The following is a 27,112-nucleotide window of genomic DNA, read 5'->3' on the forward strand; positions in this document are numbered from 1 at the left end:
TGACTTAATTCAGTAATAAATGTTGTCTCCTCCTATTTAAGACTGATTATCCACGATCCCTTGATTTGCGCTGATACGATATTAATGTCCTTAAATATGAATATCGGTCGGCAATTTGTTTACGTACTATACGAGGTTCAGACTCCTAACCTTAGACATAAGCCAATGAGGCTAGAAATCAAGTTTACTCTCACGATCTCCAATCAACCTACATATCTTTTAACATCGGATTCGGCCCATAACGCTACAAAACTCAATAAAATTATTTAACTCCTTTATCGTCAAATTTAAAAAATCCAATACCTTTTCACTTTCTAGTACAATTCTGTGTGAATTTTAAAAAAAATTACAACTAACTTCACATATTTATATATTAATTCTTAATTTTTTTTCTTGAGTTAAGGTCATGTTCTGTATAGAGTTAAACATTCTTTAATGCTGAAATAATGAAATCAAAGAAGTAATTTATAAGTTTAAGAATCCCATTAATCTTGTACCTCATTTGACTAATTAATTGTCCCTTCTTTTATTTGAAGTTCACCAAAATAATATTGGGTAGTTGTTGACAGATATTATTTACGTGGTGCTTTGGATTCTGACACATCATTGGATATGCATATGATGTTCTGGAAACACTTCTCAACCCCTACCCATCCCTCATTTATTTACATTCTTTTTTCACTTCTTCTCACCTTTCCCACGGATTTTACAATCATACATCTCTACAAACAAAACCTCTCTTTCTTTCTTTTTCTGCACCTTTTTTATTATATCTATCAACTTTCAGAAAACCAGAAGGAATTTTTTTATAAAATTAAAGGAGAGAAACAGAGAATTTACATAAAATAAGAATTTAGATAACATACTCAGGTCCCTTGTACTCTGATGCATGCATATTGTGTACTGCCCAAAACTAGTTAAAATAAAACATAATTAAGTGAGAAAAATATATGAAGTAGATTAGATAAACTCGACAAAATTGTTAGAAGTTTTGGCAAAAACATACACAATTGATTAGAAGGTATTCAAATTTAAAATAAAACAGTAAGAAGTAAGAAATAAACTTTAAGTCTGATTTAATTTTATAAAATTATTTTATAAAATAAATTTTATACTTATTTATATATTATAAAAAATTTTATCACTAGTTGATGTGAGATTCTCAATTCTTTCAAATCGAAACCTGTCAAATCGAAACCTGTCAATTTGTGTATATCGAAACCTGTCAATTTATGTATAAGATTATATATTTAAAATTGATTTGGTAATAATAGTAAAATGATAACAAACTATTGTTAAAATAAATTATATATAATTTTTATATCATATTAAGAATGAAAATTTAAAGTTAACTAATTTTATAACATGATAATATTTACATTAATATATATATATATAATATAAAATGTTGTTACATTTAATGAACTGAAATTTCCGAGGTATTGTATAGAATTATTATCTTGTCTAAGAAAAAATATATTATCTCTTGTTTTAGAAAAGTATAGGTTTTCATTTTCCGTTTCCACATTATGTATTTCCATGCAATTAGTATCATTGACTTCAAAGTCTCTTTTGCAACTGCCGGTGTTTCTCGAATTGGACAACTCATTAAAATCACAAAGGTTATGTAATACTAATATTGTTGTTTAGTAGTACCACGATTTAAAGGTTCAACGTTATTAGGTTCGGGTTAAACTCATCATAATTAAAAATATTATATATTTTTAAAATTATGTACGTATGGGAAAAAGAGATACTTCGTGTCTCTTTATATTTGAAAAAATCAACTATAAATGCTAAATAATATATAATGGATGATATGCAGTATGATGTGAGAAGAGATAAACAATTTCACTGTCTCTCTGTAGTTTACTTAGTAAAAATTAAAAACAAATGACAATGAAATATAAATAATGTACCATGTTTAATGTGTTGTTAGAGGAAATAAGTGATGTAATTACAGGAGAAGAAGGGTGAGAGAAACAAAACTAAATGAATAAAATAAAATTTTGACAAAAAAATAATTATATATGCTGATAGTTCAAGAGGTAAAATTGTATTGGTCGTATCGTCCATACGACACCTAAAAGTTTAGCACCTGATCAAGACCTATTGACTAAAATCATTACACCTAAACAAAATATTAATATGATTCAAAATTCTAATTGGTCCCAATTATAAAGGACATATGATAATCATAGAAAGAGACACAGATTTCAAAAATAAAGTACGTCATCATTTAACGTTATTCTTCATACTAATAACATCGAGTGTCAAATACCGAAATCTTACTTGAACGTCGAATTTCTCTTAATTTTAAAGAGAGAAAAAATAAAACATAAAAATTGTGTACACTAAAGAAACTTAGTAATATTAATAATGTGGTATAAATTTGAAAGAAAATTAAAGTTAGGTAAAATTTTAAATTAACATAAAATATCACATTATCACATGTCTTGTACGATTAAAAAAACACAACAAATATTAAATAACAGCAATGCAAATGATATAATATTTTATTTTTAAAATTATTTTGAATTAAAATTTAGAAAATAAATTAGCAAGCAAAATCATTAAAAAAAGTAAAGCTAATTTTTTGGAATTTGTTCTTACGTATTTTAAATGTGTTTTAAATTTTTTTTGTTTCATAATTTAATGTTCCTAATGAAACATAGACACTCATCAAATGTGGTTGATACACGTCACGTAATCTCTTCACCCAACTCTCAAACCTTCCCATCCTAATTCATTTCACCTTATTTAATCATTTTAAAAAATATATATACTTTGTTTAATTATGATTTTGTATTTTAATTATTTTTTATTTATGAAGTCAGGTTCATTGGAGGGTAATTTAACAAAATAATAATAATAATTGAAGTTTATAAATTAAATGATATCAAATACTCGTTTGATTGGTAATTATTACTTTTTTATGAGTTTGGAAAAAATATTTTACATATTATCAATTAATTCGTGATAGGACCAAAACTCTCCCCATATTAGACATCACGTTATTTTCAAGAATAATTATTAAAAAAACTACTTCTCATCCTACTCATTTATTTATTTATAGTTCAATAGTTGCAATGAGTAAATAACTTTAACCATTGCATTTAAAAAAATAAGATGGATCATATTTTTTTTAAAATAAAAATTTTCATGTTAATCATTATTATGCAACTTCACATCTCAGTTATGCTAACACCTCAAGTATCATTTGCCAATAACTATTATTAAAAAAAACATTATTAAAAAAAATACAAAAATATGGGAGACTATATCAAAACTCTTATGTTAACAAAAGTTATACATAAATAAACTATATCTATTCATAGAGTTTTTTTGTTTTTTTTTTAAATAAAAATTTTCATATTAAGCATCAATATACAATTTAACATCTCAGTTATGCTGACACCTTAAATAATAACAATCATTTATCATATATAAAAAAAAATATTATTAAAAAAAACAAAAATATGGAAAAACAACACCAAACCTTATATGTGAACAAAAACGATACATAAATAAACTATATCAATTCTTAAAGAATTATAAGAATAAACTATATGGTAACCTATTATACCAATGAAAATATTCTATCTGAATAAATCCTAAATTAATCAATTTATTTATACTTCAAGTTCCTCACATATAAAAACAATAATAAAAAAATCACCCTCATTTTTATTTGAACTTGTAAAAATATATCCTTCTATAATTAGATTTTTTTTCCATACAAATTGTAATAATAAAAAAAAAGAACTCATTCTTAGGTTTTTGATTAGTGATGGAATATTGTGGCGCGTGGGTGTTTGGTGTTTTAGGGAATGGAAAATCATTAATGGGGAGTGGACTAAAGAGGAGAATACAAAATTCCACGTTTGGCGAATGGTATGAGGTTTATTGAGTGAAGAAAGCTGGAAGGTTAATTCATTTACCTAATTTGTTCCTCCAAACAACTCCTAATAAATGTTGTTGTTGTTTTTCGTAATTTGAAAATAAAAAAGAAATGGTTTGAAATTGGGTGTTGAACTTTCTTCTTCAAATAAATATTTTCAACTATGAAATGAATTGCTTGGTTGAATGGAAATCTAAGAAGCCGGATATGTGGTTCCAACCAAGCATTACATTTAAGCCTTCTTAATGCCAAAATCATCATTCCACGTTTCAGACGCTGCAAAATACTTTTCATTTTCTTTCTCTCTCACACGCATTTTATAGCCAAAACTGAAAATAGTAATATAAGTATACAGTGAGAGTTTATCATTTTTTTTTATTGTTAAATGATTAAGAATTAAATTAAATATGACTTTTTTTCTTGTGTTTGGTATAGATGAAGAAATGAAAAGGAAAGATAAAACTCAGATGGGTTAGAATTAATAAAAATGAGTTTTCTAAATGGCGTATTAGGGTATTTTTTATTATTAAAAATAAGTTTTTCGTGTTCAACACACCGTTATTTATTAGCAGTAGACATTATTAAGAAAGGAAATAAAAGGATTGTGGATCCCACATAGAAATATGTCACTGCTGAAAAGATGGAAAATGAAGATGTTGGAAAAGGTAACCAGAGACTATAAACTAGAATATGATTTTTTTTTTCTGTTTCTTTTAAATTGCATATTTTTAAAGAGTTTTAAAATAATACATTTATAAAGTTATCTTACACTGTCCTTTAATCATAAATTTAGTTTATATTATTTTTAAATTGTGAAGGTAATAAACTAATTGTAAAATTGGTTTGAGATTATATAACAGTGTAAGATTTACATATAACGTCTTTTTAAATTCACTTTATTTCTCTCTTTTTTCTTATGTGTTTTACTCTCATCAAATGCACCTTCATGGAAATTTTGTTAAGAATGAGCAAACTGTACACATGACAATTTTTTTATTTACGTCCCTTAAATTTTAGGTCAAACTTAAACTATTTCAAAATTTCTTCGACTTTTAATTGCTAAAAAAATTTGAGGTTAGTGAAATAAATTAATATTTCATACTATCATAAAAATTCTGTAATTGTTATATCTCTGTTTAATTGTGAAACATTTAAAGGAAATACCTAAACCTCATTCGATAAAAAAAATTGTATTCACTAATCCAATGGGGGATAGCACTAAGCCATTTTTTGCTTGAACAGAAATGAAAAAAAAGAAAAAAAAAATTACTAAATGCAGTCATCCATATTTCTATTTACGAAATACATTAATCTGTCAACAAATGCAATTTATAAATTTAAGATGAAAAAATGTAAATTCGGAACATTTGTTTTAAGAAAATCATTTTTCTTTGATACCATATAATTTATGTCAAACAATAAAATAATATTACTTAATTTTCCATTTTAAGAAACTATATAAAATACTATCAATTTTAAAAACATTGTTTAAAACAAATATTCCAGAGAAAAACATAGTCACACTTCCATGCCCTGTCCTACGATATAACATTCATATGGCTCTCATTGCAGCTATTTTTTTCAATCAATCATCAGCATCATCATCATTATTATTATTACTAGTAAAGTTAAATACGTGACACATCTCAACAAAAATTTGACATAATTAAAATAACAGCTAACACGATAAAATAGGAACAATTACCAAAATGAAAAAAAAAAGTACTGCAACGGATACGATGATAAAAGTAAAATTGTAAAAAATTATAACATGCACTTTTCATATTAAGTATAGATACATACATAAAAATAGCAGATTACGTAAGCATGTACATGTAATGTGAAGCAGAAGATGCCACGCCATTGAAATGTGACGACATAAGAAAACGAACAAAGCCCAACGAACGTGACTCAGGCTCCTCCTCTCTTCGAATTTATGACAGTTATTTATTAAAATCAACAAAGAGCTGAAGTCATTTTGGATATTTATCACTATTAATATACCAGAAAATAAGATGGCATAATACCACTCGAAACTCGTGAGAGCCATATCAAAAGAAATAAACATTACATTTTACACAAATTCATATTTATGTAAAAAAAAATTATATACCTTCAACTAAGAACAATTGATACGGTACAAGCTGAGAAAAGTCTAAACAACAGCAACTGAACATCCACTAAAACAAATTATATCCATCAAACACATCTTACTAACACAAATAAGCCCCAGGTAAAGCAACAGAGCTGGATTCAGATCAGGAACTACACATTTTGACTTTCTTGGTGTCATCTCTGGAAGCTGAATAGACCACAAATCTTTTAAATTTTGGTCCTCTGATAAAAATTACTCCCTATATTTTACAAACACGCAAATTTCAATCATTAAAATATGGTTTCCTATTCTTTTCAAATAACTAGTTCGCCTGAATAAACGAGTGGATATTCAACAAAAAATATATATGATCCCAAGTAAAAAACTACTAAGAAACAAAATCTTACTAAGTATACTTAAGCAACAATTTGCGTTGCAGTTTTCTGCTCATTAGTAGGGGCACAAAAGTGTAAGACAAGAATAGTTCACTTAAATTTATTGAATCTCGGACTGAACTGAAGTAATAAATAACTTAAAATAATTTAAAATTTAATCCACAATGCACACTTAAAGCAATTTTACACTAAATGAACTATAAAATGCCACCTTTTAAAATGGGTTAAAAACTTTTACAGAAAGATCTTAATTATTACAATGGCCTGGGCGTTCCTTGTTTACTGGAAAATTTTACGATTTGAGTGGACCCAATTCATAAGGAAAATACTTACGCTGACTGTTGGGTGCCAGTCTGTTGTATCAACTGAGAGTATATATATTCATCAACTCTCTGTTTTGCCAAAGCTACCTGTTCACAAAATTCAAGCTTCAACATGCAACAGTTTAAATTCCACGCTAGTAGGACTTGCATGTTATATATAAAATATCCGATTGATCTAAGCTTATATCAATTTTGGTTTCAGGGAAGATCCCAGACCAGGGAAAAGGAGGCCATGGACAAAGACGCACATGATTTGAGAAGTTCCCATATTTTGAATTGTTTTGTTTGACGTGTGGCACAGACAGACCTTTCCAAGTGTTCGAGTTTCAACAAGGATTATTCATCAAGGACAAGGATGAAGCCTAGCATCATGTTGTTTTCTCTTAAGAAGCTACGACTGCATAACACAAGATTATATCTACCCCCACCCACCCAACTGACCAAGAGGAGGGTGCCACTGGATATCTCTCCCACTTTCACAAAAGAAATGAACATTCCGCATTTCATGGATGTAAGAAACTGGAAATATAGAGTTGCTAACTGTATGATTAATTTTATTCAATGAATAATGAATGATTGTTCATAGGCACTACTAAAATAGACATCACTTGATGGGATCTGAACTAAAACCATGCTGGGCTAGACAAGTACAGGTAAATTTATAAATTTTTTTAATAGTAGACTGTTGAATGTCAAATCATTTCCCACAGTTCAGGCAAAAAAACTCCAAACCGGTAGCAAAGTGATAAAATCCACCAGTCAAACAGATAAATAAAATAGAAAACAGCGACAATAATAACAAAAATATGTCTAAAACATCAAACGTATACTATTTTTCTTCTAGAAACATTAAAAGGCCAAAAACCAATAAAGATCACCTGTTGAGCACTACCACCAAATTGAATTTGTCTATGCTTTTGTTCACCCTTACCGCCATAAACCTGCAACATTTTCCAATGAACGATACAAGTCAGATGCAAATTAGTTCAGGGAATTTATGTAAAAAAATAATTTTACAAACCACCATTTAATATACATTAAAATAACCCAAACTTTAGATATTTCAAGAATATAATTATCTTAACAAAATTTGATTTCTCAATATGTTGGAACAGATCAAATCAAATCATATACAAACTATATGCTGTTTAATAAAAAGTTTAATGTAGTTTGAAATTCAAGGGTTTCCATACTAATTCAAGAAATGTAGAATGTTCAATTCTCTTGGTATTTTGGTAACTGACGTATATTTTTTATGTATGGTCCCTATAATCACAGAAGCCCGGCATTTATTTTGGTATCTGTGTCAATATCCAACAATTGTAAGTCTTACGTGGTTCTACATACAAATGTGAGATACAGGGGTTTTGTTTTTATGCAGAAAATAGTATACTAATAACTAAACATGAATCATAAAGTAAATCCTTTTGTAGGACATCGACTATCTATGCTTCAAGCTGGGAGGAAGTATAAGATTGACCTTGATCATGGCTCCCGACTCATTTCTGATCCTTGATATGTTTGAGCCACACCGGCCAATCAATCCACCAACCATCGTTTCCGAAATCAGCATCTCGAATGTAACATAATCAACTGCAAGATTGGTTGTCCTAGAGATGAAGTGATTGTAAGACAATATTCAAAACAGATATAACTATTAAATGGCAGTCAAATGTTGTTCTAATATAGAAAACATTAAATAACCTGAAGTTGGGTCAAGATATGGTTGGGATGGTCGAATTGAAGCATAATTGTATGTTGGGCTAATTGAAATCACTTGTCTTGGTGGATTTTCCCTGTACAAAATTTGAGTTGATATATAGGTTAGGCAAAATGACAAACTAACCAGGTTCAAAATTAATATATGACACAAGTTCACCAGCACACCTTAGTTGACAACCTATCTCGTCCAAAGCCTTCATTACAGAAGGAACATCTCCTGATAACTAATTTCAACAAGAATGAAGATTACAATCCAGGTTTCCAAAGTAAATTTGAAGCAGCATCAGAAGAATATGTTGACAAGAATGGCAGAGCAAAGAAAACAGAAAAGCATAATTCAACCCTCAAAACATCTGCATGCTACTTGTTGCGCATGAATAGAACTTAGGACTACGGCTTGAACATAAACACACTAAAACTTGATACACAGAAGAGCAGGTCATTCAACATCATGCAAGCATTATCTTGGGAAAATTACAAACAATTAGTAAACATTGCTATTATGTTGGTCCATCTGTAATCATCACAGTACATGAAATTTGAAAGAACAAACTAAAATTCCTTGCCATCTTGGTTAAAATATCCAAGTCAATATATATATATATACATGGTGAAAGCAAGGTGACACTGAGTCACTGATAAAAAGTGTTTCCGAAAACCAAAATTCTTTATTGCAAAAATTGATGAGCATTATTTTAGACATCACCTGCACTACTCTGTCAGATTCATGGGCAGAAGCACATAAAGGTAACTGATTTGGTGCAAGAACAGTAATAGAGGCGCCAGAAGAGTCCCTCAATTTCTCAATGTTTTGACCAGACATCCCAATTAATCCACCTGCCTGGGACCCAGCAATCAAAAGCCTAATTGTATTGGCAGCCACATGTCCTGCAGCAACTTTTGACAAATCAAGACTGCTATCATCTTCCTGTTATATGGAAGCATTATCAGTGCCTCTCAATAGCAGTGACAAACAGAAACAAGACCCAACAGGGCCACATGAATATTAACAGAGGTACATGATATCTCAAAAGTGGAATAGAAAAAACTAAAGTGGCCACATACGTAGAAGTACAAGAAGATAAGCAAGGAAAGACCCCTAACTGAGTTTATAATTATCTAGCGTAAAAATGTATATGATGCATAGATACAGGGACATGTACTGTTTTAAAAATAATACTATACAGGGGGTACAGCAATTTATCAAATGATATAGCATATATGCATATTTTATATAATATGACAAGGCATATCATGTTACATGCATTCGTTACAAAAATAAATAAGTGTTTGGTTTGGCGTGTTAAAGTATATTACATATAAAGCTATTAATGTTCTTTTGTATATAATGTTGAATGCCTTCCAAGGATTCTTCAGAACAATGTACATATTTCAACTTATTTCTACCTGTTCAAACATCTGCCAAAATGTTCCAATTTTGTTTCTCAAAATTGAAGGAATAGAGGCACGAGTAAATTATAAGGCAAGCCTTTGTGATTCAAGTTTCAAAGCTAGAGAAAAAATAAATCATATTTCAAAATCAAAACAAAACATCAACCACCCTGGTTTTTATAATAAATTATGAAACACAATAAGAACATAAGCAAGAAAAATCACAACAAAATTCAAAAGGTCTTCTCAAATTAAGAATATTACACAGAAAGCATGTGAACCAAAAATTAATCAGGACCATCTTACCTTTAAAATTAAATGGGCTATTTGCTCAAGAGCTTTCTCTGCATCAGTAAGCTTTTCATCGTTATCCTTAGAGCTAATAATGATAACCCGCTCTTCATGTCTCTGCCCGAAAGGAAAACATTAGATTGGATTCGGTAAACACCAAAAACACCAATTAGCCTGAATAATAACTGAACATATTTATTTTAAATATAAATTTAAGCACTTCAATCAATATATATTAACCCGTCACTAATAATCAGCAAAACTGAATGAAGTTTATAGCATTTAATACACACCTGAAAATACAATATCCAGATTAGGAAAAGGATAAGGATTTTTTTTGGATCCTAGTAGGCAAGACTTGTGTGGGAAAAATAATTTGCATATCATCCATGCCTTTATAATGGCAGTTTCAGTAGAAAATACTAAACAATAATAGGAAAAGCACTTTCTTTTCTATGTTATCAAACTCCAGCATTTATCAGAATCGAGACAAAAACAGTTTTGACAAGAGTGGACATACATCAAATTTTACAATGCAAGGCAACATTACACTTCCAACTTTCTGAAAAGAGTTGTAGCTGAGATATCAACTGCCTTAGATTACAATCTAACCAAAAGGGTAGGATTTTGTCTCCCCGCACTAAGCAGCACCCATTTGTTACAACAACTAAATTGCAACTAAAAAGGATAAGCAATTACGCCTCAGTACCTCTATCTTAATTCATTAACTTAATTCCTGACAAGCCCCAAACACAAACTATATACTGAAAATAGCTCTACCCGAAGTAGTCCTCACATTTTTTTTTTCTCAGCTCAGCTAGTAAATGTGTTTTAGCGTATCAGTCAAGTTGAACATCCAAGCCCTTCCCTCCTACATTTTGCAGTGGAATATGTAAAAGGTCCGCCAATGGCAGTGTAATGGCTTTCCAAACACACCCTAAACAGATGCCAGAAACAGAAAGCACTAATGTACCAACAAACCCCAAATTAGATGCAACAAGTAGAGTATTAATAATACAATAATTCAATTCAGAACAACAGTTTTTTCTTCTTCTTTTTCTCGAGCAGTTCCTCAGTCGTCAAACATACACACCATAAAATGAAAACATCAACAGGCCCCAAATTAAATACTTACAAATAACGTAAATAACTCTTGTGTTATTCAATTAGTATTATCAGGTTTTTCAAGGAGGGCAACAAAACTCTCTCACTTCATAACTTCTATTGCGAAGAATATTGTTTTTATGAGTTTTCAAATGATGCACCAATAAATTAATTTAATCTTTAATATTACTATATAACAAATATCATAATTTTTTCAAACTCAGGAACCAAAGCGAACAATGTTAAGGCATACAGAGCTAGTATTGGAGAACATGAAAGTTAAAACCAATTAGCTATTAAAAAATGTATTCATTTTACTTTACTCTATCGAAACTTGTTATTTTCTTGTTGACTGAATCCATTTAGTTCTTTCCTTCCACAAATTCATACAAAACTTTAAAGTTCTATAAAAGTCCAAACTAAAATATCTTAATCATAAAATCACCGAAGCGAACAATGTTAAGACATACAGAGCTAGTATTGGAGAACATGAAAGTTAAAACCAATTAGTTATTAAAAAATGTATTGATTTTACTTTACTCTATCGAAACTTGTTATTTTCTTATTGACTGAATCCATATACTTCTTTCCTTCCACAAATTCATACAAAACATTAAAGTTCTATAACAGTCCAAACTAAAATATCTTAATCATAAAATCTGGTAAGTCATAAAATCCGTACAGTCTTTTAAAATCCGACAAACTCCTTAGAACCGGGATAGGCTTTTAAAAATCCAATTCAATTCAATTCACCCTCGTAGATTAGTTCTACCGAATATGTGGATTTACACTTAAAACACCAAAAATGAAATCCCCTAATTTGTTGTCTCTCTATGCTACCACACGGATTCTTTTTACTAGTGAACGAATAACGAATAAAAGGAACTTACAGCAATAGCGTCAGCGATTTTGATCGTTGCTTTGGTGTCTTCTCGAATCCGCTGTATACGGCACCCTTCCTTCCCGATGACCTTGCCGATCTGGCGCGAGGGCACGACGATCCTGAATATGACGTCCTGCCCCTTGGCGCGCTTCGCCGCAGACTGCTCCGTCGCGGCAGCGGTGCCGGGAGCCTCGTCTTCGCGCCGGCGCTTCCCGGAGGATGCGGCGGCGGGGTCGTGGACGGAAAAGGGAACCTGGAGCGGCATGGGTAGAGGCATCTGCATCTGCATGGGTAATGGCATGGGCATCTGCATCTGCATCTGCATGTGCATGGGCATTGGAACCTGCATGGTAGCCATAGGGTTCTGCTGAGGGACCATGGGGTTTATCGGAATTTGACCTTGCTGCGACATCGCTGCTACTTCTCTCCAAGAGAAGAAGGTATCGGAGTGCGAAACAGAAACACCTTCTCTTCGAAAGCAAAATATAGGGTTTTGTTTCCTGGAATTACCAACTTGCCCTTGGTGTAATGTTTCATGAGGAAACGAGATAAACTCAATAATACTTTCTCCCTAAAACATTCTAATATTAAAAATATTATTAAATAAAAGTTAAATCTAAAAAATGTATCATAAATTTTACTTTAGTTTTTTTATTTATTTTCCATCTTGAATTTGGTTCCTTCATTTCTAAAAATCCAATTCGATCTTTCCGGAGAGTGTGTTTTATTGAATTTCGAAAGACTCTTTTGCACCCGATAAGCCAAATGTATTTTAAATGTTTTTTGAGAACAAAAATAAATTAACTGTCTTTGTATAAATTAAAATAGGACGTAAAAGAAATAAGAGAGTATATCATAAATAAGTAAAAGAAACTCATATTCGAGTTAAAAAAATCAAAGAAACGCATATTCAGAATAGTATTTTCACTCTTTTTCCTTCCTAGTAGCTCATCTAGGGATTGCAAAAGGTTGTTATACAGCCTTTGAAAAAAAAAATTACCAAGAAAAACTAAACATAAATATTTTTTTAGATAGTTATAAATAAAATATAAAAAAATAGTTATTTATATCTATATATCTATATTTCTTCTTCATATTTATATTTTAAAGAAAATTCTTCTTTAAAATCGTTTTTTTTTCATAAATATTTTTCCATTTTATCCTTACATTAACATTTTATTTTATTTGGATTATTTCATCATTTTGTAATTACTAAAACAATTGACAGAGCACTTACTTTCCTTTAAGCATAATAAAATTTCATTTTTTATTTAATCTATTGCAATGTGACATTTGTGTCCTCATAAAACCAAACTCATTTTTTAAAACTTTTTTTTTTTTACTTTGGCTATTTCTTATGAATCACAAATTTGAAAATCAAGACTTTAATCACTACACTACATGTGCCCCAATGATACACACTAAAACCAGTCATCGATTGTCTTTAATCACTATAGGTGCCCCAATCACTTTCACAAAAGGCTTTTAAATGAGCATAAATGTTGGAAGAGAAAAATAAACCAAGACTCGTAGCTCCTTCAATATATCTAAGAATTATAATTGTTGCATTATAGTGAGCAATTGCAAGCTTAGCAAGAAATTGAAAAAGGTGTTACACAAAAAAAGGTTATGTCAGGTCGAGTATTAGTGAGATACATAAGTCTTCAAATCAACTTTCTGTAGGCTTAAACATATGTGAAATGAACACTCCCAATAAAAGATAATTTTGCATGATTATAAATTGGAGTAGGTGCAAGTTTGCAAACTAAAAGACATGCATCTTGCTATTTCAAGACCAAGAAAATATCTTAAATTCTCAATATCCTTAATCTTGAATGTTTGATTCAAGGCGTTTGATTAGCTCAGTCTCCTCTTTATCATTTTCTGCCAATATTATATCATCCACATATACCAATAATATAGTAAAGGATCTTTCAGAATAATTAATGAACAGTGAATGATCATTCATAAATTGAGTACATCCCGCAGAAAGCAAAAAATATGACAGTTTGGAAAACCACTATCTGCTAGCTTGCTTAAGGCCATATAAAGTCTTTTTTAATTTACAAACTTGTCATGGTTGAATAGAAGTCAATCCGGGAGAAGCAACCATGTATACATTTTTTTTCAACTCTCCATGTAAAAAGGCATTGTTTATGTCTAATTGTTTCAATTCCCAATTATAAATAGAAACTAGAGAAATAAGCAACCTTATGGTGGTCATCTTTGCCATTGGAGGGAAAGTATCAAGGTAGTAAATTGTATCCCTTTGTCGCTAGCCTTGCTTTATACCTTTCAATTGTCCCATGAGTCTTTTATTTTATTTTAAATACACATTTGCAACCTATGGTAGTTTTGTCCTTAGGCATAATAGCAACCTTCCAAGTTTGATTTGACTCTAAAACAAATATCACACATTGTATCATGTTTCACAGCTTCAAAATAAGTGTTTGGCTCAACATGTGAAGAAATAGACATAACAAATGATGTGTAAGAAGGTGATAAATTGTTATAAGACAAAACAAAATTCAAAGGATATTTATCTCTTAAAGATGTATTGAAAACGTTAAAATGACAATGATAATCCTTTAAATACTTAGGTGTTCTTTTATTCTTATACTCATTATGACAGACTGATCTAATTCAGAATTTTGTTTTATGTCATGATCTTCATTGAGAGTTTGGTCTATATGGGAATAAACTTATTTTGGAACCTCGATGTTGGACTCACTGTTGTTATTATTGTTATTTTCAGCATTATCACAGGTGCAATAATGACTTGTGATGGCTGACTCGAACAGGCTGACAGTAAACAAAATTTGATCATAAATGTTAGGACTCTTAGTTTTATTGCTAATATCTTGAATCCTTTGATACGAAAAAACATTTTCATAAAAGACAACATCTCTATGCACACAAAAAATCTCTATATTGAATATTTGAATAGAACACATCCTTTGTCCTCCTTTTAAAACCAATAAAAACACATTTTGATGCCCTTGGATCAATTTTTTTTTTCTTTTGTTTGTTGACAAAGTGCTAGCATAACACAAAGATCCAAACATCTTTAACCCCTTAAAACCTATTGCAGTTTTGTAAATCATTGAATGAGGAGAAGAATAGAAGAATAATTTAAAACATGTGTTAGAAGCATATTTATAATATGCACAACATGTATCACAAAGTATGGCCAATAAATTTTGGGTAAATGAGATTGTATCATGAGAGCTCTTGCTACATTTAATACATGACCATGTTTCCTTTCAACTATGTTATTTTGTTATGGAGTATTGACACATGATGTTTGATGCATTATTCCTCTGTTGACAAATAAATTAGTCATGAAAATTTCAGTCTCGTTATCACTTCTGATTATTTTTATTGTTGTCTCAAATTGTGTTTGAACAAAAACAAAATTTTCCAAAGTCTTGACAACTTCAAATTTTTGTTTTAAAAGAAAGATCCATATGTACCTCGAATAGTCATCAACTATGGTAAAAAAATATTTATGACCATGAATTTATGGTATTGAGTATGATTTTCATACATATATACATGAATCAATTCAAAACATTTTTTAGATTTAGATGTACTAATAGGAAATGAAAGTTTTTTTTGTTTTGCAAAATGACAAACATCACAAACAATTGATTTGTTATATTTAACAAAAGAAAAATTAGTCATTATAACATTAATACATTTGTTAGAAACATGTCCTAAACGAAAATGTCAAAGGGTTTCTAGATCACTAGCACGAACATTAACAATATTGATGGTATCTGCATATTTGATGAGTTTGATTTCAAGTTTTTGATAAGATGGGATCCTGGGTGTATAAAGTCTATCTTGCATATTAGTTGAACCAATTATTTTCAAAGAGTTATTGTCCTCAATGTGACAACCATTGGAGTGAAAGGTAAGAACACAATCAATTTTGCTACTGAAAATGTGGTCAACAACTTTATCATTAAGTAAATATAGCAAGCTCTGATACCATATTATAAAGTGGATTTTAAACCTAACTCAACCTTATAAAACCGATTTATAAGGTGAGGTTTGCACCCACTTATATACAATGAAATGTTATAATCTTTAGTCGATATGAGATTTCCAACACGCCGAGAGTGACAACTCGTGCGTGAGACAACATATTATAGGTGATCTGATAACGGGTGACCTGGTCAGTTTAACAAACTTTCGCTAAGTTATGTTTGAGATTACTAATACCATATTAAAATATAAACGGGATAAACAAAAGAGAAAAAAAAAGAAAAAAAACATGAGAATAAATTATTCTTCTATTTTATTTTAAATATATTTCAACTCGATGATATGAACCTAGACCGAGAAAAAAAAACAAAAAAAAAACATGAGAATAAATTATTCTTCTATTTTATTTTAAATATATTTCAACTCGATGATATGAACCTAGACCGCATTATTGAAAACCAGTTATAACACTATTATGATTAAAATAAAATATTTAAAAATATAACAACTGTTGTAAAACAAAACATATAAAGTAAATTAAAAAAAATTATATTAATTTAACAATTATTATATATAATAGTAGTAATAAATAAAAAACATTAATCATAAAAAGCAATTATCCATAGTAAAAAATGTTCTGTGGATATAGAATAACTTTTGAAATTAAAAGAGAATTTCGTTAGAATCTGTTAGAAAAGTTTAACTTTCAATATTCAATCACTTAAAAGTCCAAAATGTTCAATTTATTTTCTTCAGAGAATAAGGATAATGATAAAATACATGCACAGTGGAAAGTAAAATAAAAAATAAAAATGCTGAATCAATGGAAAAATTGGAAACTCCCAGAAAGTTGTTTCCTTCTTCACCCAATCCTAATAATAATAATAATAATAATAATAATAATAATTATTATGATTTTGGAAGCATTATTATGATTTTCTTCCATAATTATGCTACTATTGAAGAAGCACATTTTCTCCCCGGTTATCGATTGAGCTCTGTTCCACGCTTCTCTCCAGTTACCGAGCACTGGTAATTTCGCCGTGAAAACGCCTCTCTTCCTGCGGTGTTCTCACAGCGACGGTGCGTTTCGTTTTCGATTAGCTGAGCTTGATTCGGTTCGGATTTCTGCTAAATTCAAGGAGAATGAATATTTGTTGTTGTTTTTTTCAGTGGACACTGCGTTTGCGAGTGCTCCAATCGGTTAAATTGAAGAGTTTTTTGAACTCAAACGCATAATATGCATATGTTTAGCATGTTCTGTGTCCTAGTAGTAGTTCTAGTAGGTATCCATACTATGAAAAATGCTAGAATGCCAGGTTTTTTTTGCCTGATTTTTCTTCTTCTGAATTTAGCTTTAAATTTATCAGTCTATCACTAATATGAAAAGTGCGTGTTTGGATTAGTTGATTTTGTAGAATTAGTTGCTTTTTTTGTTCTAAACTTGTTGAGATAGTTTTTGAAGAAAGAAACCAAAAGTAATCTATGACCAAACGTGCACTTCTGTTACTGTTGATGAATTGCATAATGTGCTTCGATGAATAATAATTGCTGTTTGACTTACCCTTTACAGGTGATAAATTTCTGCACTCTATGTATCATTGACATCGAACCATTGAATTATTAAGCGTTTTGCTTGGGGAAAACTGACATCAGTGCCTGGAATTTGTTGTCATGGCTTCAAGAATGATTTTGAAGAAGAGAAGGAACCTCTTCTTCAACCCCCTATGTAGTCAACCTAGTCGCATTATTTTTGGATTCTCGGGTGCTGGGCATGCTGGGTCATTAGAATCTAGTGAGTCAGAAGGTTTGAGCCGGTTTCCCTTCTCTTCATCTGCGACTACAGAACGTGTACAGGAAAACAAATTATTTACTGTCAACAAAGATGATCTAGCAGCTTGTGCAGCTTCAAGATTTGTCTCGCATAATTCGTTTAGAGTTTCAAGTTTTGGATTTAGATCGGACAAAACAGAGTTAGTTTATCTTTCCAGGTTGGGATGGGTATCGCAATGTACGCGTCATATTTCCGGAGCTGCAACTGATCAATCTGGATTGGGTAGCAGTAATAGGGGAAGTGAACGATCAGCTCCTAAACAGAAGAAGGAAGCTTCACCAGAGGAATGTGATGAAGCTGTAGAAGGATTGAGCACCATAAAGGCAAAAGCTAAGGCTAAACAATTGCAAGAAACACAGAAGAGTGTTGATTCTATTATAAAAAAGTTATGGACTAAGATTTTAGGAATTGGTCCAGCTTTCAGAACTATTATGTCAATGAGCAGGTTAAAAATTTTCCACCTCTTGTTTTTTGTGTTATAATTTTTGTTAGACTTGTCTGATTTCCCATCAACTAGGGATGACTGGGCAAAGAAGTTAAGCCATTGGTGGGATGAATTTAAATCTATGCTGCAACACTACTGGTTTGGTACGAAACTACTATGGGCTGATGTTAGGATAAGCTCCAGATTAATGCTGAAACTTGCCGGTGGAAAGAATCTTTCTAGAAGGGAGAGGCAGCAACTCACAAGGACAACAGCTGATATTTTCAGGCTAGTTCCATTCGCTGTATTTATCATAGTTCCATTCATGGAGTTATTGTTGCCAGTATTCCTTAAATTGTTTCCCAATATGCTACCATCCACTTTCCAGGACAAGATGAAAGAACAGGTGATATTATTATACTCATCAAACAATACATGCTTGACTACTGGTGTGCTTTATTATCACTCAATTTTGGGAAGGCTTAACTTGTAGGAGGCGTTGAAAAGAAGGCTAAATGCAAGAATAGAATATGCCAAGTTTCTTCAAGATACTGTAAAAGAAATGGCAAAGGAGATTCAGAATTCACAAAGTGGAGAAATGAAGAAGACAGCTGAAGATCTTGATGAATTTATGAACAAAGTCAGCGTGCTTTTCATGATATAGATGCTTTACATCCCCGTATACGTGTAACATTGATATCATTATGTCTGTATTTATTATTTTATTAATGTAGGTCAGAACAGGTGCCCGAGTTTCTAATGATGAAATCTTAGGATTTGCAAAGTTATTTAATGATGAGCTCACCCTGGATAACATTAGCAGGTTGGTGTTTCCACCATTGCTTATGTTAAACAAGTTGTGTTCTCCAATTATTACTCTCATACTTTGGGATCCTGATATTGTTATGAGCATGCTTTTTGGCTGTGAAAATGGAGAACAGGCCTCGCTTGGTAAATATGTGTAAATATATGGGCATCAGCCCATATGGAACTGATGGATACTTGCGTTACATGCTCCGCAAGAGATTACATGAGTAAGATTAATCATTTATTTATCTTTCCTCTCTGTTTTTTTTATGCATAGCTCATTGGCTCTTGTCTGGTTACTTTCATTTATGATTTATCGTAAAAAATTTCTTTGTACATGGCTGTTTAGGTAAGGATTTTTTCAATTGTGTAGATTTCTTATATTTGTTACCAATGTCTGAATGTCTGCCTTCTCGTTGACTTCTTTTTCAGTCTCAGTGCATAATCCAATTGTAGGAAACAGAAGAACACGCGGTTCTTAACTTATGTTAGTTTTTAGGGGACTAAAAGTAGTACATTATTTCCTGATTTTTTTACCTTTCTCCCATCATTGGGTAGTATTCGGTTAGAGCTGAATCAATGGCTCTGGTGGAAGTTCGAATGTTAATTTAGTGGGAGAAAGTAGTGCATTACTCTTATTGGAATTCAAGGAAATTAGATGGCTATGGTCCTTTATATTAGTACATATTTACATTGGAATGTGTGTTTTCATTAAAAGGTTCAAGAATTGATTTTCTAACTAAAAAAATCCTTAAAATATAAATATAATTGATGTGAGACAAACAATTTATTTTTAGTGCATCCTCTTTATGATTTCTCTCCCTTACATGGTAAATTGTAATTCCACAGGAACTCTATCGAGCTTTTTGTTTTCATTGGTATCCTAATTCCTTGTTATACATCACCTTTCTTATAAGGTTTCTCTCGGTCTTTCCTTCTTGTTGATGCATGTCTGGCTGTCACTTGATGACATCTTGTGTGTACCAGTAATTTGTGGATAGGTTGTTTGTGTGTGAGAGCCACATAAGGAGGTAATAGGCCACTTAGGGGACACAGGATAGTCTAGGGAGCTGCTCATCAAAGATGGTCTGTGTAGAATAGGATTTTTTTTTCCAGGAAATGAGATGCAAGTCTATTTTCCCAACTTAGGTTCAGAATGTATCTCTTGACACCGTGAAAGAGGACATCAAGAGACATGGAAAGATGGAAGAGGAGAATTTGTGAAGGGATACATTAGCCTTATATCCATTAGGGTCTTTGTATATATGTATTATGCTAACAAATTAAGGTCAAGTACATGTATAATACAACTAGTACAAGCTTTACCGAATGATGTTCAATACATGCTAACACCATTACTTTCAATAAAATACGAAAGGAAAAAGAATAGGTCACTCCCTTCTACAAATGAAGAAAAGAAAGGGGAAAATGGGGAATTCTGCTTAGCATTGCACACTATGCTTGAAGATTTATGTGCTTTCAACACTACAGTATTTATTTTACTAAATTACCATATTCAGTCGATTGCCTCATTGATGTTTTGAGGGTCAATAGGTATAAATTGTTTGCCTTTGGCAGGATCAAGAATGATGATAAACTGATTCATCTCGAGGGTGTTGAATCTCTTTCGGAAGCAGAGCTTCGTCAAGCTTGTAGAGATCGAGGATTACTTGGATTGCTGTCAGTGGAAGAAATGCGGCAGCAGGTTAATCATAAATGTTTCAGTGCAATTTGTGCCCTTGAACTCTCTTAACTCTGTTAACTTAAAATGTTGGTATTTTTTCTGAACAAGAAACTGGTCATAATTCTTATCTTCAGAAGTAAACAACAATAACAACATAGCCTTTTTCCAATACTCACTATGTGGATCAAAAATACCCTAGCGTTTTATTATGAATCATGTCTTTAGACAAATCTTTGACATCTCTAAATCCTTTGTAATGGTTTTGCCAACAGTTTTTCTCAGTTCACTCTAGTAATAGCGTTTCCCCTCATATGATCTATTCTCCACACATGTCAAATATATCTCAAACAATTCTCAAGACTCTTGAATGCTATTATTGTGTTGTATGCATAACAAAATAATGTCTTAAAAAATAAGGGTTGTTGGTGTAGCTCTTAAATGCAAAACGAAAGGCATTTGCATATATAGTTGGAACATGAAAGACATTTCTTAATCCTGAACATAAACCTCTTCATATGGTGGTATATTCTCATTTGGGGAGATGTAAATTGCAATATTTCTTTGCAGCTTAGGGACTGGCTGGATTTGTCTCTCAACCATTCTGTGCCATCTTCCCTCTTAATTCTTTCTAGGTATCTTAGTATTTTCTCTGTTTAAATATTATATTCTTAAGGATTTGCTGGGAAGTTGTCTCATTCTCTCTGTAGGGCATTTTCTGTTTCAGGAAAGGTCAGACCAGAGGAAGCTGTTCAAGCTACACTCTCTTCTTTGCCAGATGAGGTTGTAGATACTGTTGGGGTAACAACTTTGCCTTCTGAAGATTCTGTTTCAGAAAGGAAGAGGAAGTTGGAGTATCTTGAAATGCAAGAGGAGCTAATCAAGGTGGATTTTTTGTATTATGGATTTTGTTATTAGGGATATATATGTTATGGGAGGGAGCCATGGGACTGTTGATTTAGCCTTAATTTTAGAGTAACCATGTTAAAAGATATGCTTTATTTATACCTATAATTTTATGTTAAAAGGTTTGCTTCATTTCACTGTAGTTTTGTGAATAATTAATGGGAGGAACATAAGAATTATAACTAAATAACTTATTTATGCTACTTAGGTATATAGTGAAGTCTTCTAGTAAGAAAAAGAGAAAGAAAGATAGGGTAAAGATAAATTTATTGTGAAAATCTGCCAAGTCATCTATAAAAAATGAATTTTCATGTAGAGTATTTCCTTTTTCATTGCATTTTTTGGAGCACACTGTAATCAATCATCTAAGAGAAATTTCCAATGCTTGTCCTCCAATGAACCACCATAAATAATGATTACTTCTTGAAGTTGCTTGGCTATTGGTATACTTGTTGCTCTGATTTGAGATTGATGGGTGCAAAATATTTAATAGGAGGAGGCAAAGAAAGAGGAGGCTGAGCATGCCAAAATGGTAGAATCTGTTAGTACTGAAGAGGATTTGGTTATGAAAGAGAAGGTTTCGTCAACCAAACAAACACAAGGAGAGGTAAAAACAAAGACATTGGATAAACATGACCACCAGTGGGAGCTCAGTCGTGCATTAGCTGTTTTAGCATCAGCATCTGTAAGGATTGGTAGTAAATTATTTTTAATTTTTCCACACTTTGTATGCACTGATGAATGCTTGGACTTATTCTTTTGTCTGATAAATTTTCAGTCGGTGAGCAGGGAACGTGAAGAGTTTTTGAGGCTTGTTAGGAAGGAGGTATGTAGATTTTAGAATTCATATTATATTTCATATTCTTGCAACTGAGTATTATTGCTCAGTGAATACTTTTTGGGCATTCAAAGGAAAGTGAAATTTCAATATATTTTGGATGTAATTTAGTATGTTTCTACATTCACATCATTTAACATTGATTTGTTGAAAATTAATTTGCTAGATAAAATAAATGCATTTTTGTCAAAAACTTAGAATTTAACATTTGTCACTATTTTTCCATAAAAAAAATCTGTAGTCAAAATTCATTTCTTATTGCCATTGTTGTTTGATAAAATATGCTCAAAATGTCTTCTCTAGCTTTATAGAGAGGGAGGCTTTGCTGCATGTTAGTCTCTAATTTGACTGATTCACCTTCATGTATATTATTGTATCTGTGTTTACACTTACGGTAGGGTTATGGGCTTATAAGATGATTAGGATAAGCCAGGCCCACAGTGCGTGAACACTCATTTTCTTATGGATTTTAGGAAAAAATGCTTTTTTCTCTAATAATCATAAAAAAAATTGTTTCCTGTTTGCAAAGATTTGAAGAGGAAATGGTGAAAAAAGGAATTGAAACAGAAAACGTTTTCTTAAACCAACTAGCTATTAATCATGTCCAGGTTCTTTTACATATAAAGTAAACAATTTAACCTACCATTGTACAGATGGAGCTTTATGATAGTATGGTAGGGAAAGAAGGTACAGAAGGTGAGCAAGCAGCTATGAAGGCCTATAAAGCTGCAAGGAAGGAAAGTGATGGTGCTATTGAGGCAGCTATTAGTGATAAGGTTTCTTCAGCACTTGTTGACAGGGTAATTCTATGACCTTCTAGTTTCTTTAGATGCCACTTTACAATTGAAAAACAAAGGAACAAGGCAGACATCTGTTAATCATTAGCTGAATTATATTCTGAAACTGGAAATAGCTAACAACAGGAGTTTCATATGTTTCTCAGGTTGATACTATGCTCCAGACGCTTGAAAAAGAAATAGATGATGTTGATGCTAAAATTGGAGACCGTTGGCGGTTGCTTGACAGGTTTTTTCTATACTTTCAAATTATGGTTAATTGCTTCTATTTTCTTTATGCAATTTATAAAATATGTAAATACGGTGTTTTCTAATTAATGGCGACTAGCTGGACATAATAGCAGAATTCATAAAGGATACCATTGTAGGGGAAGGGGGAAATTCTCATTGTTATATGGGAGAGCCCATGATACAATAAATTGCTATTATTTTTTTAGTAATGGCCTGCTCTGAGTAAATTTAAGAACGGACTCATAACTATGATTGCTACTAGTTATGGTAAATACTTATCAATCAATACTCAATTGGCATGGAGTAGATAACGGTTATATCAATTGCAAATTTATTTGTTATTAGGATAAGATATCTATTGGGATGACAGTAGGACAAAAACTCCAACATCCCTGTTTAGCTGTTTCTTTTAGTTAATCAAGCTCTCTCTCTTATATAGAAAGTCGTGGTAAGATCAAAGAGTCTCAACAATCAGATGATATCTCAATTCTTGGAAGAAAATATTCTGAAATTGCTCAGCGAGCAGATTTTTGACCCATCTGCCACAGTTATAATATCCAACAATCACTGTACTCACCCCCTTCATAAATCAAGTAACATGTTACTTGTATCATAGTGGCATCATAATTAAGACTTTCTAGGCTAAAGGCTTGCTTTAGAGCAGCAGTAGTTCGGTGACATTGGTTACTTTTGGGGTGAAAAATTACGAAAACATCTGATCTGAAATCCAATTGTGCCGATTAGAGTTTCAGTATTTGATGTTAGCAATGAATGAAAACCCTTTTTGCCCGTTCCTCCTCCTAGAAACAAATTTGTCCGAAGTATTTAATTCATTTAGAATGTGTAAGATTTAGTAAGCAGATACATGGATAAAGTTTTTTTCCCCTTATTTATAAACCTTTATGACTAATTGTTGGAAATAAATGGCATTTAAATGTTTAGTCATGTTCTGGCAGGGATTATGATGGGAAAGTGACACCCGAGGAGGTTTTATCTGCTGCTATGTATCTGAAGGACACTCTGGGCAAAGAAGGAATTCATGAACTTATCAGCAATCTTTCCAAGGATAGCGGTCTGTTCATGTGCCATTTTTCTTCTTTTTCTTATACTGCCTCAATTGATATCAGTAACGAATGTCACTCAACTCAATTGCTCTCTCCAGTTAATTCAAATAAAATTTCTAATATAAAAACACAAAACATCACCTAATGCAAACTTATACTTTCCTCTTTATCTTCTTTCTTTCCTATTTTTTGCTTCCTTGATATCATTTTTGGGATCCACTTGACAGCTCCTGAGAACACCCTTATTTTCTGTTATTTGTAACTAAAAAAATAAGCTGTGTACAGCATGTAGCTCATTAGTACAGCTAATATAGCTATCTAGGGTTAATAATAACAACAATAATTGAATAGCTATTATCCACAGCTTCATTAGTAGTTTCTAAAACCATCCTGCAACTTCAATGAAAAATTCCTTAACAATTTAAAACAAGTGTCATTCTCTAAACAAAAATGAAAGTCCGGCACCTTCCATGCATGCCATAGTTCTCTAAAATTCTTTAGAATTCCATTGTTCAATACTATCTTTATTACTTATCTATGATAACGCCTAGAGGGTTATATATTGTATAGTATACATGTCATCCAAATTTGAAAATTAGTTCAGCTTCCAGATTGACTGCTACTTTTTATGCATTTTCTTTATCGTGACAGATGGGAAAATATTGGTCGAAGACATTGTCAAATTGGGCACCAAGAAAGAACATGTCGATACAGAGGAAGTAGGAAGATCGTAGTATTATTGATTGATGTTGGTTAAAGGCTCTAGTCGAGTTCGACATCATTTTATGTATGTATGCAATTGTGTGTATTTTTCTTTTAAATATAACAGTAAAGATGGGATTATTAGTTTTCTGTAATGAACAGAGCCCCTCCCTTCCCACAAAAAGGTAAAGCAGGGTACGGATCTTTGTATTCTTATTCAATAAGGTTAGAAAATACACAGCACAGACTAACTTCTTCGTGCAAGAGAAAAATAACAAAAAAATAAATGAATGAATTTCTTTACAAATTAAGATTAGTTCATGCCACTACACTGTCAGTGTGTCTTCTTCTTCCCCGCTGCATGTTTAATTTCATCTTCATTCTTCACCACACTCTTTGAAAAAAATAAGGAGAAAGTAAAATGTTGGGTTTTAGTTAAAAGTTTGATATGAAAAGCTCATTTCAAAAAGTATCTCATGTTTTGAAAAGTTTCTTTAAGAAATTCTGTTTTGAAAAGTTTCTTTAAAGAAATTCTGTTTTGAAAAGTTTGTCGAAAATTTGTTCTGAAAAACATGATTTAGAAAACATTTCATATATTCTAGAAAACTCATATTCGAAAACATCTCATGTTTTTAAATGCTTATTTGGAAAGGATCTCATATTTTCCAAAAATCTTACTTCATAATTTATGTTCTGGAAATTATGAAAAACTTGTTCCGAAAGATTTTCAAACCAGTAATCCAGAATGCATCATTAGAATGGTCATTTTAAAATTATGGGGTTCAGTTAGAAATTATGGACTTCTGTAAGCAAAAGTCGTTAAATTTCTGTACATGTGGTCTTTTTGAAAAAAAAAAGAGTATAGCTATAGGGCTTGGGCTTGTTTACTTTCATCATTTTCTATTTTTTTTTTCCAATGAAAATAGAAAATAAGAAAGGAAGATGTTTGATTATAATTCTTCATTTTAAACTTTAGCAAGTGAATTCATATTTTTAAAATACTGAAAACAACAATAAGTCCCGAAGCACTGAATTGCATAGAATTAAATTATTTCCGTAAAGTTATTACTCAAAAGTAAATTTGAGGTGCAAATCATTTATTTACAAATTTGAGACTCTTTTTAAAAAAAATGGAGAAATAAAATCATAGTAAATTGGCATCAATTTACATAAATGTAAAATATATATAAATTTAAAATGTAAATAGTAAAATTGAAAAAAATTAAAAGTTCAGAATAAAATTCAAAAAATTAAAATTTTTCTTGTAAAATTTGTAAAACATTTGTCGTAAAATATGTAGTTTAAAATAGAATATATATTTCATCTTAACAATGATCACATTAACAAATGATTAGTAATTTGAGAAATAATTAATAAAGTGTTGAATGTTCATAATTTTGAATTTTAGATGATAAAATTTAGAAACTGGAAGTTTAGAGAAAATTTAACAGAAATATAAAATTTTAGTAGTAAATAAGCAATTAGGCCTATTTTTTTTTAAAAAAATGACCAACAATAAAAAAATAAAAACATGGTAATTCATATAGAAACTTTTTTTATTATGTGATCTCTTGTAGGTGTATGTTTATTTGTATTTTTTAATTTAAATAACATAATTTAAAAAATATAATTCTAAAAGAATGATTGAAAAAATAAATAAAAAAACAGGTTTATGTAATTTTAAGTGGGGGAATTAGACAATTACATTTCATGATGGAGAAGTCAACCAAAT

General features: G+C 31.1%; 2 protein-coding genes across 8 annotated transcripts; one reads left to right on the forward strand and one right to left on the reverse strand.

Moving 5' to 3' along the window:
* Positions 1 to 5,925: 5,925 nt before the first annotated feature.
* LOC137824314 (uncharacterized) lies at positions 5,926 to 12,656 on the reverse strand. Of its 5 annotated transcripts, none has more exons than XR_011083234.2 (9): positions 12,114 to 12,574; positions 10,135 to 10,236; positions 9,143 to 9,364; positions 8,602 to 8,660; positions 8,419 to 8,510; positions 8,195 to 8,324; positions 7,593 to 7,655; positions 6,725 to 6,801; positions 5,926 to 6,203 (listed from the first exon to the last, which is right to left on the reverse strand). XR_011083234.2 is itself a non-coding variant. In XM_068629895.1 (9 exons), exons 1-9 carry the CDS (start codon positions 12,516 to 12,518, stop codon positions 6,249 to 6,251), a joined length of 1,140 nt encoding a protein of 379 aa, XP_068485996.1. In that variant the 5' UTR covers positions 12,519 to 12,656; the 3' UTR covers positions 5,926 to 6,248. The 5 variants fall into 5 exon arrangements, 3 of the variants coding, with proteins under 3 accessions (XP_068485996.1, XP_068485995.1, XP_090149871.1); XR_011083233.2 differs by having other exon boundaries at positions 5,926 to 6,255; XM_068629895.1 differs by having other exon boundaries at positions 5,926 to 6,255; positions 8,195 to 8,307; positions 12,114 to 12,656.
* A 4,333-nt stretch (positions 12,657 to 16,989) lies between these two features.
* LOC137823989 (uncharacterized) lies at positions 16,990 to 25,696 on the forward strand. Of its 3 annotated transcripts, none has more exons than XM_068629395.2 (15): positions 16,990 to 17,179; positions 17,670 to 18,375; positions 18,448 to 18,760; positions 18,848 to 18,994; positions 19,089 to 19,177; positions 19,296 to 19,388; positions 20,740 to 20,866; positions 21,413 to 21,477; positions 21,553 to 21,727; positions 22,242 to 22,433; positions 22,527 to 22,574; positions 23,240 to 23,386; positions 23,530 to 23,612; positions 24,571 to 24,686; positions 25,330 to 25,696. In XM_068629395.2, exons 2-15 carry the CDS (start codon positions 17,771 to 17,773, stop codon positions 25,410 to 25,412), a joined length of 2,283 nt encoding a protein of 760 aa, XP_068485496.1. In that variant the 5' UTR covers positions 16,990 to 17,179; positions 17,670 to 17,770; the 3' UTR covers positions 25,413 to 25,696. The 3 variants fall into 3 exon arrangements, 2 of the variants coding, with proteins under 2 accessions (XP_068485496.1, XP_090149877.1); XR_016514725.1 differs by having other exon boundaries at positions 17,008 to 17,179; positions 21,570 to 21,727; XM_090293751.1 differs by lacking the exons at positions 16,990 to 17,179; positions 17,670 to 18,375 and having other exon boundaries at positions 18,504 to 18,642; positions 18,743 to 18,760.
* Positions 25,697 to 27,112: the final 1,416 nt, after the last annotated feature.

The sequence above is a fragment of the Phaseolus vulgaris genome, chromosome 8 (assembly GCF_051622355.1).
Source record: "Phaseolus vulgaris cultivar YP4 chromosome 8, ASM5162235v1, whole genome shotgun sequence".
Lineage (NCBI taxonomy): Eukaryota > Viridiplantae > Streptophyta > Magnoliopsida > Fabales > Fabaceae > Phaseolus > Phaseolus vulgaris.

Coding starts and splice junctions, on each gene's coding strand:
- LOC137824314 (XM_068629894.2), bottom strand. CDS start 12,518: ATGTCGCAGCAAGGTCAAATTCCGATAAACCCCATGGTCCCTCAGCAG. Junction 8,661..9,142: donor AATCTGACAGAGTAGTGCAG/GTGATGTCTAAA, acceptor TGTTGAAATTAG/TTATCAGGAGATGTTCCTTC. Junction 8,308..8,418: donor ATATCTTGACCCAACTTCAG/GTTATTTAATGT, acceptor CCAATCTTGCAG/TTGATTATGTTACATTCGAG.
- LOC137823989 (XM_068629395.2), top strand. CDS start 17,771: ATGGCTTCAAGAATGATTTTGAAGAAGAGAAGGAACCTCTTCTTCAAC. Junction 18,761..18,847: donor AGGACAAGATGAAAGAACAG/GTGATATTATTA, acceptor CTTAACTTGTAG/GAGGCGTTGAAAAGAAGGCT. Junction 22,575..23,239: donor TGAGGCTTGTTAGGAAGGAG/GTATGTAGATTT, acceptor ACCATTGTACAG/ATGGAGCTTTATGATAGTAT.